Genomic DNA, 12,509 nt, shown 5'->3' on the forward strand with positions numbered 1-12,509 from the left:
TAGCATGCTGTATTATTGTTTTCGGTAAAACCATGGACAACCCAACTAAACCCAGCTAATATTTTTTTTGGTCTAGGAAATTATCTAAGCCTTTTTTACAGCCATCTACAGTCCCTGCTGTGACCAGCTCCTGCGATGACTATTCCATAGATTCAGTTCTCACAGTAAAGAAGACTTGCCGCCTCTGCAGGTTGAACCTTTTTTCCCTCCAGACAGAGTGAGTGCCCCCTTTGTTTTTTTTGAGGGGCTTTTACATGGAACAAGATTTCACCATATTTTTTGTATGTGCCATTAATATATTTATTTATATAAATTAATCATGTCCGTCGTCTCTTCGTCTCTAAATGGGTTTAATTATTTTAATCTTTCCTTATAACTTAGTTTCTCCATGCCCCTTATTCGTTTTGTTGCTCTTCTTTGTATTTTTTCCAACTCCAGGGCATCCTTTCTATGAACTGGAGCCCAGAACTGAACTGCATATTCTAGATGAGGCCTCACTAATGCTTGGTAAAGTGGCAATATTACGTACATCCCTGTCCCGCGATTACATGCCTCTTTTAATACACGACAATATCTTGCTGGCCTTTGAAGCAGCTGATTGACATTGCATGCTGTTATTTAGTCTATAATCTACAAGTACACCTTGATCCTTTTCAACAAGTGACTCCCCTAGTGTAGCTCCCCCTAGGACATATGATGCATGCAGGTTGTTGGTACCCAGATGCATAACTTTACATTTATCTACATTAAACTTCATTTGCCAAGTGGACGTCCAAATACTTAGTTTGTCTAAATCCGCTTGCAATTCGCGAACATCTTCCATAGACTGAACAATACTACATAGCTTGGTGTCATCTGCAAAAATAGAATTAGTGTGATTAATCCCATACTCTATATGATTAATAAATAAGTTGAATAATAGTGGTCCCAGCACTGGACCCTGGCGTACACCACTTATAACCGGGGACCATTCAGAGTAGGAATCATTGACCACAACTCACTGGATATGGTCCTTGAGCCAATTCTCAATTACAAACTATACTTTCTAAAGCTATAGTCCTTAATTTACCCATTAGACGTCTATGAGGGACAGTGTCAAATGCCTTTGCAAAGTCCAAAAACACTATATCCACAGCGGCCCCTCTGTCTAAGCTTCTGCTCACCTACTTATAAAAAATAAATCAGGTTGGTTTGACAACTTCTGTCCTTAGTAAAACCGTGCTGGCTGTCACTTATAATACTACTTTTGGTCACATAATCCTGTATATAGTCCCTCAAACATTTTCCCCACGATGGATGTTAAGCTTACTTGTGTACAATTACCCGGCGAAGACCTAGAGCCCTTTTTGAAAATAGGCACCACCTTTGCCCTGCGCCAGTCTCTTGGCACTATACCAGTCACTAGAGAATCTCTGAATATTATGAAGAGGGGGACAGAAATAACTGAACAAAGCTCTTTAAGAACTCTATGGTGTAACCCATCTGGTCCCGGGGTCTTGTATACATTTATTTTATTTTATTTAGCTTGGACCATATCTACATTCATCCAATTCAGTATATCAACTGGCCCCGGCTACATCAGCTGCTCTTTCTTCTGTTATATATACAGAGCTAAAGAACCCATTTAGTAACTCTGCCTTCTCTTGATCCCCCGTGACCAACTCCCCATTACCACTATCTAGGGGTCGTACATGTTCAGACCTTGGCTTTTTTTCCCATTTACAGGTTTGGCCACCTGCCTTTCATTTTGTATTTTTGCTGATTTTAGTACCTTTTTACAGATTTTATTAAGCGCTTTATATTTTACAAAGGCTACAGCTGTACCCTCAGATTCGTATTTTTCAAATGCTCTTTTTTTGTCATGTATTGCCCATTTTATAGAAGGTGTAAGCCATGTGGGGCTTAATTTTTGTAGTTTATACTTGTTACCTATAGGAATAAGCTTAGCACTATAATTATACAAAGTAGATTTTAAGATCTCCCATTTATACCATTATTTGACATTAGTTCTTCCCAGTCCATATCCTGAATTGCAGCCCTCATCCTGGGGAAATTGGCTTTCTTAAAATTAAATGTTTTTGCCCTCCCAGCCTGCGTTTGTTTTTTACAGTATAGGTAAAATGTAACTATATTATGATCACTGTTACCGAGTTTTTCACGAACATTGACATTCCCAACAAGTTCTGCATTATTAGAAATGACCAGATCCAACAGAGCTTCACCTCTAGTCGGGTCTTCCACAAACTGGCCCATAAAATTTTCCTGCAACGGGTTGAGGAAATTTCTCCCCTTTGCAGTTGAAGCCGAACCATGACGCCAATTAATATCCCGGTAATTAAAATCTCCCATTATCACTACTATACCCGCCTGTGCAGCCCGCTCCATCTGTTTATATAACTGACCTTCCATCTCCTCAGATATATTTTGGGAGGCGGGGGGGGGTCTATAGATTGAAAAAAATACTTTTGGTGTAGTGTTTACCTCCCTTTGTAATTCCACCCACAATGTTTCAACCTCCTCACAATCTTCACCCTCTAATGTCTCGTTCACACTCACCTTCATATCACTTCTCACATACATACAGACATACACCACCGCCTTTCCTATTTGTCCTGTCTTTCCGAAACCATGTAAAACCCTGTAGATTTACAGCCCAGTCGTGTGAAGAGTCCAGCCATGTTTCAGCAACACCAACAATATCTATATGTTTCTCCAGTACCAAGGCCTCCAGCTCCCCCATTTTGCTTGCTGGACTTCTGGCATTTGTGAACATATACTTTAACTTGCCTTTAATTTTTTCAGTATCAGAAATGTGATTATTTGACATTATTTGGGCATTTTTATTTTCATTTCTGTTTTGTAACAAAAGGATCTCCCTATCCTGTTGTCTAGTCGTCTCCCCACAGTCTATTTCTACCCTCACCAATATAGTCTGACCCCTCTCTAACCTGACTACCCCTTTATTTTCTACATTGACCTCCCTCCTCAGCCCTAGTTTAAATACTCCGCACCCCAGATAGAATTCTCTCCCCCAGCACAGCGGACCCCCTTCCATTTAGGTGCAAATCATCTGCAGAATACAGTTTGTACCCCAATGAAAAGTCAGCCCAATGCCCTAGTAATCCAAAGCCTTCTCCTCTACACCAAGACTTAAGCAATGCATTTAACTCCCGCTGTCATTTCTGTGATGCAATTTTTTTCTAAATGCCCAACTGATGACCAGACATCCCCTCCAGCCCTGCCAGGACTGCTGCTGAGGAGGCATGGCACGGCTGGATGCGATGTCTGGTCATTCTCCCGTCGCTCTGGTGCGCCCAATGCCCTAGTTACAACACACAGCTCTGCTAACTGTACTCTAAAGATGCCCATACACAAGATATTTGTCTGCCGATTTTGGGATTATGCTTCCCAAGTATGGAGCCCCTCCCTACTGTTACTGCAGCCCATAGTGCTACCTTCTGGAGGTTCTGAGAATGGGATATATGTGAGATAAACTAGTGATTGTAGGAGCAGACATTTTTCTGGACTTCCCGTGAGTAATCACATTGAAGAACCCAACATTCAACCTCTTCCCAAGAAGCTGCTTACAGGAAACAACAGATTATATTCTTATTTGCTGTGCAGTTAGTGTCCCTTTAATAAACACTTCAAGTTTTATACAGTATTGTGATACAAGATTGTATTTTGTGTAGACCTTGGTGTGTCTTGCTAAAGCCATGCACTCATGGTAGCGTGTTAAGCACTATTTGCTGACTATATGGAAGGCGTGATGTTAGAAAGTAAGGAGAAGAGGAAATATGTGTACAGAAACAAGTAGTGGAACTAGTCAGAAGAAGTGTGAAAACTCATCCGTCTCCATAGGATTTAGAAACCCGCCTTACTGCTAGATCAGAATGGATAAAACAGGACCTCTCTAAATCAAACGTAGTTTACAATTTTCTCAATTGAAGCAGTTAATATCTGTAATTTGGTTGTCAACAAAGCTATTAAACGAGTGTATGTGCAGATTTTGTATTGCTAAGATTGTTGGAACTTGTCCAAATTTGCAAAGGGAATGAGTCCAAACATTTTACCAACCTGGACGAAATCTGATTTACATTACTCAAAATTAAACCAGAATAACTGGTAAATCTGTTCAGGCAATGACTACATACGACCATGTCTATTGTAACCAACCATACTGACTTTGCCATCCATGTTTAAACTATATATTTGAAGAGCTGATAAGTGAGTTTTTCAACTTGCACCATACTTGACCTAACACTTGTAGAGGACCACTGAACAAGTAAATTATTCTTTGGTAAAACAGAAAACTAAATGTTTTTATACGCAGGCAAGTAGTATATACATTCTCTATAGTGATCAGTAACCACTCTCATATTGACAATGTATGGGGCCAAAACTGATATGTCCCTTCCATCAGTATGAATGTTTGAGGTCAGAAAAACATGGTGGCTTTCTTCCAGACACAGCACCAACCTTATCCATGGGCTGCTGTACCACACACAACCCAATGGACAAGAATGGTGCAGGTTCTGGCAGAAACCTTCCATGATTTCCTTATTTCATACATCCCATTTAAAGTCAATGAAAGTATTTATGTTGTTGCCATGTAACGGCTCGTGGAGATATAGAGATCGATATATATATATACACACACACACACACACACACACACACACACACACACACACACACACACACACACACACACACACACACACACACACACACACACACACACACACACACACACACACACACACAGTGCCAAGGACGCTCTTGGATCCGAAGTTAAGCCAGGTTCTATGTGCAAGAAGCCAACATTAATATTATAGGCTGGTCACTGCAACTGGACTAAACTACAACCCTAATCAGACTCTACAATTTTAATGGCTTATGTAATACAAGACCAACAGAGAGCTATAATCTTCCAACAAACCTTGTAATAATGCAGGAGAACAACATCTGCCAGCAAAAACAAGCAGTTCAGCTGAAGAGTAATAAAGCTTCTTTCAAACTATGTATCACATGTAGGACTAGGAGATTTCAAAAAGTGTATTTAGTCACTCCAGATGCATTTATTGATATCTATCGCTGGTATACGAGCGGCGTCAGTAAACATATATATGTATGTATGAAGTGCATTCTGTACCAATACAGCCTTGAAATTGACCTTATATCACTGCCCTGAACCCACACGATAAGACCACTAATTTAGTTTCACTCAGTCACACCCTTTCTTTAAAGTTATATTTCAACCAAGAACAAATGGGACCTACTTTACTCATAAAAGACGGTACAGCAAAGAATGAGTCACCGTGTCACTTCTATAGAGGAATGTGACAACGGTACAAAGAAAACCACAACCAACTCCCAGTCACACAAGTTTTTAGGCCCAGATATCAAAGTTTGGGGAGGTATTAAATAAAAAATAATAATGTATATACATTTCCATCCTGGGAATTACTGAACGTAATGAAAATTATTCTGATTATTCATTATTCTAATTTCTATCCAAGTTACAATTATGGTGATTAAACACAGACTGGAAGGGAAACCCCCAATATGGCATTAAACGGGGCTTTTATTTTGCAGTTCCCTTCCTAGCAAAAAACAAACAAAACATACACACACATACATATATATATATATATATATATATATATATATATATATATATATATATATATATATATATATATATAAATAAATAAAAACAACAACCTTTAAAATGACCCTCCAAAGTACCAGTGTCCCACCTTATAAGAGACTTTTACCTATGAAGGTGTAGAAAATGCAGTTTGACCTCGGTTTACTAGGGGCAGAAAGGAGAGGAAAAAGTACACAGCGCTTCAAAGTGCAGTCACCCAGGGAAACCAAAGGGGTAAACTCCAATGTCAGATTTCACTAGGGAAGATTGTGCTAAACCAGACATCTCGATAAAGGTGTGTAACCATTGTCTGCTACTTCACCTAGATGAGTTGTGAGAGAAACATCTGACTACAAGGCAACGATAAACTATAAAACAACGTATAATAGCAATCATCTGTATCAATATAAATGATATAACACTAGAAAGTAAATGCAAGGGTATATGAAAAGTTTGAATCTCTCACTAACTACACCTTTTGGGGAGATGTGTCAAAAGTGATACAAAATAAAAGTGGAGTAGTTGCCCATAGCAACCAGATTCTAGATCTCATTATTTGGGAGCCCTTTAGAAAATTAAAGCAGCGGCCTCATTGGTTGCAACTGGCAATAACTCTACCAGTTTGGATACAAATCCCTCATTCTGTAGCAACACTGCGGAGTTCTTGTAAAATTATCCTTGTCTAAAGCAGTATGCAGTCCCATTATGTATATCACTGAGAATGAGAACAGAGCATGGCAGATGGAAAGAGGTAACATCTGTTTTTCTCTGCTTGGTTCCAAGTACATTTTGGTTTACCCCTTCCCCTAGCCCTGGCTGAATGTTCAGCTGTCTTATGGTTAAGTGTTATATCTGAAGCAATAGGTGGACTCTACTAAGGGCAATAAATGTCAATTAGTGTTTTTCTTTGTGTAACGATATGTAGGGCCACAAAATCTGCAACAATATACAGTACAATACACATGATTGAGGGTTTCAAAACATCATCCACACCTAGCGGAAAAAACCCAAAATGGATTTCAGGGCATGCTGCAGTTTTTAAAATCGCCATAGATTTCACCTCTTGCATAAGGTGAAATCCGCAAAAATATGAGAAAACTGTGATATCTGCAGATTTTGCCAGAGACTGCACCCTAAAGCCAGGTTCCCACTGGACAGATACGCTGCGTAAAAACCAATCAGCGTATCTTACCTGGAACCCACAGTGCAATTTTTTAAACTGAATTTCCGCTGCAGAAAGCAGCAGTAAAAACTGCTCATACTTACATAAGCCGTTGTTATGGCGATGTGTCACTAATGTGCAATCCGGTCCGGCCTCCTTGGATGACGCTGCAGCCTGTGATTGGCTGCAGCCGTCACACGGGATAAAACGTCATCCCAGGAGGCCGGACTGCAGGAAGGAGGAGAGCGTTCTAGGCAAGTATTATTTTTTTTCCGTAGTTGCGATTTTATTGTGTTGTAATCGCTGCGAATATGCCGCTAAAGTCGCAAAACACTTGAATTTTTGTTGCAGTTTTGCATCGCAGTTGAATTCAATGGGGAAAACCCACAACAGGAAATCAACAAAAACGCAGCATAAATTGAGATGCTGCGGAATTAAAATAGTTTGTTTCCTGCAGCGCGGGCATGATATTTTCTATGTCTCATTGACTTTGCTGCTACTGTAAATCCTGCAGAATTTCTGCACAGAATTCTGTTGCGGAAATTCCGCAGCGTTTACGCTACGTGGGAACCAGACTTAAGACTTACAATACAAGCACTGGTTAGTTTTAAACTTTGCAGTTGCCATGTTATGTTTACACTAGTGTCATGGCCTCTGTATATAACGGAAGTCATGATGCTGGGATAGATTCAAACGGTGATCGACGGACTCCTTTGACTTATAATGGGGTCCATTGGGGTTCCATAAGAGCTTAAATTATTTTGGCAGCAAGAATAGCGTTGCATTATTATTGCTAACAGAGGGACCCCCGCCGGAGGCTCTGAACACAGATGTGACCCAATCTTCATTTTAGAGACCTAAAAAACATATTCTAGTCAACAAGAAGGCATGAACTACTAACCAGGTAGTATAGATCTGTCCCTAACTATAACGTGTCTAATAGAGGATAGCCTCACACACTCAATGGCCACTTTATTAGAGACACCCATCTAGTAACATGTTACGCCTCCTGTGGTCTTCAGAATCGCAGCAATTCGTTGTGGCATATATTCCACTAGTTGTGGAAATCATTCTGCAGAAATATTGGCCCATGAGGAAAGGAAAGCTTCTCGCAGTTACTGCTAATGTGTCCTTCTGCCATAGGGTAAACAGCTGCCATGAAGGGATGAACTTGTTGGTCAGCCACAATGTTTAGGTCAGCCCTACTGTTCAAACGTCCATCCACAGGTATCAGAGGACCCAGGTGTGCACCAAGGGTTAATTGGTTCACACTGCTAGTGCCAAAGTCGGACCCTCCCATTAGCATGGTGCAATAGAAATCTGGATTCATCTGACCAGCCAATGTTTTTCCACTGTTCAGTGATCCAATGTTTGCACTGTTTTGCCCACTGGGGTCTTGCCTTTCGGTTTCCCTTAGACAACAATGGCCCTCAAACTTGTCATCTGCTGTTATATCCCATCCGTGCATAGGAACGACGAGTTGTGCGTTTAGACGTTCGTTGAAGCACCAGCATTGTATTCGGCTGCAATTTTCTGGACTGTGCACCGCCTGTTTGTAAGAACAATTTTTGACATTCACCACTGACCCCTTTCGTCGATTAGTTGTTTACGTACACAGGATCCCCTTTGGCTGGATATTTTTCATCCAATACACGATTCTTGGTATTGTTTTGACCCTGTTGCACAAGAAAGGTTGCACAAGGTTGGCAGTTTTTTTAGCACCGATGACCATGCCTCATTCAAAGTGGCTTCGATCGCTTGATTTTATCATTCTAATGTAGATTCACACAAACTGATCCACATAAAACTTCCTCACTTTATTTTATGCTGCGCGCCGTGGTGACGTGTCTAATTTTCATACAGGGCAGTTGTCTCTACTAATGTAGCCATTCAGTGTATAAAACAATGACCACATAAACATATAGGTGGCATACGATTCCTCACTAATTAGCAGTAAATGTATGTATAACATGAACTAATACCTACTGCCAGCAGTCAATAGGTGTTACCCTAACTGAGATTTGTATGCACTATTCATTCCAACACGCGTTTCACCACCGCTTCGTCAGAGGCGTGGAATATACTCTATAAATAAGAATTTCTTCCTGGTCACACAGTGGCTTGTAAAAGAAAGCAGGAAGAATAAAAGATCTCTGGCAGCTGAACATAAATGTCAAATACCTTAATGGTAGAGAGATACAGGAGCAGGCGGAGTACAAACAATATAGTATTAGTTGAATACACTGTAGGATATTCACATACAACATACATTGAGTTGACCGGTTTTATTATGACAAGGATTTCATGTTTACACTGTCTGCAGTTATATGGACTTACTGCATAGTAAATACAGGTGTGTATGTACCACAGCTCAACTCAATGGGTCCAGTAGAATTGCTCCACCAGTGGACAAGACTATTTTTTAATCAATGGACAATAAACATGACAGCTAAAACCATCACAGGGGCTTCATTTTGGTTGTTGCTACTGGAACCCTCTCTTTACTATACCCCCAAATTGTAGCTGGGCTTTCATTCACCCAGGGCAAAGATTCAGTTTGCTTTCTTAGCCGTTTCCAAGTACCTAACCAAGGTAGGGTGGCGTGGACCTGGGCACATGCCCCGCCAGCAACCCTTCGCTATGGCCCTTTCCCTTGCTTTAAACTTTAAATATAAGGCAAAGTTCAAATCTGCACCATTTCCATTAAGTTGTGGATTTGTCACAGATTTTTACAGCAGATTTCACCCTGTAAATGTATGAAATCCACGGGGAGTCCACAGCACAATCTACAGCAAAATCCACATGTAACGCATGCAAATTTTGGTGTGGAATCGCATCAGATTTTCAGGGAATTCCGCAGTGGATTTCTTCCACTATGTGTGGACATGTCCTAAAGTGGGATTGCTTTTGTGCGTAAAGTCCTGCTCTCATTATTGTCATGGCTTCCATTTATAATGGAGATATGACAGCGGTATGGATCCATTTTCAAACCGATCTGGATGAATCCTGAGGGGCCACATAGACTTCTAATGGAGTCCATCTATACAGCTGCAGACTGAATATTCTTGCTGTCAAAAATCCCGGAGACCCTGATGGAATACTTAGGATGGATTCACAGTGAACTGAAATGATGCAGACTTTCCGTGGCGTATCAAAAGCATTTTTACAAGCAAAATTTTGCTGCACATTTTTGTGTGGATTTCTCACCTTCTACATTGAAAAGGGTGAAATCTGCAGTGAACATCCAGAACAGAATAAGCATGCTACCAGTGGCGTAACTACCGCCGTAGCAGCAGTAGCGGCTGCTACGGGGCCCGCGGCATGAGGGGGCCCGTGTCACCCGCCGGCACGGGCCCCCACCATGGCCGGAGGCTCCGCTAGCAGCCGCTATGGCTGCTACAGCGGGATGCCACTGAACACTACGGCAGAGCAGGGAGGTATCTCCCCGCTCTGCCATTAACTGGTTCCCGACCGCTGGCTGTATTTTTACGGCCAGCGGTCAGGGTCCTTAAAACCCGAGCCATAGACTTTCTACGGCTCGGGTTTTAACTTGCTGCCCGCGCGATCGGGCAGCTGAATGTCGGGTCTCCGGCTGTCAGTGACTGCCGGGGACCCTGAGGAGAGGATAGAAGTAGCTTTTGCTGCTTCTGTCTTCTCTGATCACTTGTACACAGCGCTGAATGCGCGCTGTGTACAGGAATAGAGACAGCAGCGGTGCTGCCTCTATTCCTCCCGGTGATCATGTGACTGGTCACATCATCGCCGGGTGCCGTTAGTGGCAGGCTGCTGCTGGGTCTTACGAGACCCAGCACAGCCCTATTAGTGACAATCGTCACTATGAGAGGGTTGATTTCCCCTGTAACTGGGGCTGCTGTGCAGCTCCAGTTACAGTGGAAAAACATGGTGTAAAAGAAAGAAAAAATATATGTAAAGTTCCCCAAAGGTCTTCTTTGACCTTTGGGGGACAGACCATAGTAATAAAAAAATAATAAAGTAAAGTGCAAAAAAAATGTAAATAATAAATACACATAAAATACCCACCCCAAAAAAAAAACGTTCCCCCCCGCCAATCATTGTTGTAACGCTAGCACTGACCCAATTACCCTAATATAGACATGTAATATATACAAATTTATGGTAGACAATGACGATTACAAATAAAAGGTCTATTTTAGGGTAAAACTATGTTATTACCAAAAAAAAAAAAAGCTGAAATGTAAAAAAGCTTATTTTTTTTACTATTATTTTCAAACTTTATGAATAAAAATTCTAAAATGGCAAAAAAGGTGTGTATAAAAACAATAAAAAAAGAAACCTGCATTGTCTACGGAAAAAACGTCGCAAAAATCACGTCGTTAGCCGAACAAATAAAAAAGTTATAGCCATTTAACTAACACGTGCTAAAAATGGCTAAACGGTGTCTGGTCCTGAAGGCGCAAAATAGAGCAAAAGACATGTATCCCCCCCCTCTCCACAGGACATGTATCCCCTCTCCACAGGATCTCCACAGGACAGGGGATACATGTGTGATCGCTGGCAGCGATAGGGAGAACGGGGGACTGAAAGTCCCCGAAGTTCTCCATGACTAACCTCTGACAACCGGCGTCTGCGCAGCTCACTAAAAATGAAAGGAGCGCTGTAGGTCGCATTTTTTTGGGAGGGGGGACGCTGTATGGCGTTCCCTACAGGGGGGGGAAACGCTGTATGGCGTTCCCTACAGGGGGGGTGGCTGTATGGCGTTCCCTACAGGGGGGGAGCTGTATGGCGTTCCCTACAGGGGGGGGGCTGTAAGGCGTTCTCTACAGTAGGGGCTGTATGGCGTTCTCTGCAGGGGGGCTGTATGGCGTTATCTACAGGGGGGCTGTATGGCGTTCTCTACAGGGGGATGTATGGCGCTATCTACAGGGGGGGGGCTGTAAAAAAGGCACTATCTACAAGGGGGGGGGGGTTGTGTGACACCCAGGGGAGGGGGGGCCCCAGTCAAAAGTTTGCTATGGGGCCCAGTCTTTCCTAGTTACGCCCCTGCATGCTACGCATATGAAAATCTGCAGAATGCTCCGATTTCCATCTGGAAAATAATTAGCAACATGTGGATAAGATTTGTTCAAATCTCATCCACATGGCTAAGACTGTAATCCGCTGCGGATTTGCCACAGGGAAAGTCTGCAGCATTTCCGTCCTGTGTGAATCCAGCCTAAATATATTAATGTGCATGAAGCGAAAATCAGATGAGGTTTAACTCATGAAATTGTATTTAGTTTATGCAAGAAAGCTAAAGAAAGGGATTTGGTGTATGGACTTCTAAATAACCTGCCCCAAAGTAATAAGGCTCCTTGTGGTTCTGTATATTTAACCAAACAATTTGAGGAGGTGTGAGGCGGGTGGTTTATGTATGAGGTGTGTGGAACCTGCTCTGCAAGTATACAGTGTTAGGAGGAACTTGCAGAGCCAGTATGCAACCAAGGCATAGCTACATGGGGTGGGAGAAGAGAGCTGGTACATGTAGCAGGTATACGCTATACTCCTCAGCACTGGAATGATAGCACTATAAATGACACTGTGGACCTTCACATGTTAAAATTATAACCAGGGTACCATGGCTCTTAGTGTCAGCCTAAAAAGAGTGACCAATCTCCCAGGTAAAAACGAGAGACAGGCAACCCTGAGCTTTAGAGGTAAGTCCCAGCTCTTCAC

At 42.0% G+C, this 12,509-nt stretch overlaps 1 protein-coding gene across 1 annotated transcript in view; it reads left to right on the forward strand.

Annotated features, from left to right (window-relative positions):
- The first annotated feature begins 12,411 nt into the window (after positions 1-12,411).
- Positions 12,412-12,509, forward strand: part of LOC142666383 (fer-1-like protein 4) — a 104,557-nt gene continuing 104,459 nt past the window's right edge. The window contains exon 1 of the mRNA XM_075846408.1: positions 12,412-12,490. Within this exon, the coding sequence (XP_075702523.1) occupies positions 12,412-12,490 (79 nt within the window). The remainder of the gene's footprint in view (positions 12,491-12,509) is intronic.

The sequence above is a fragment of the Rhinoderma darwinii genome, chromosome 13, assembly GCF_050947455.1.
Source record: "Rhinoderma darwinii isolate aRhiDar2 chromosome 13, aRhiDar2.hap1, whole genome shotgun sequence".
NCBI lineage: Eukaryota > Metazoa > Chordata > Amphibia > Anura > Rhinodermatidae > Rhinoderma > Rhinoderma darwinii.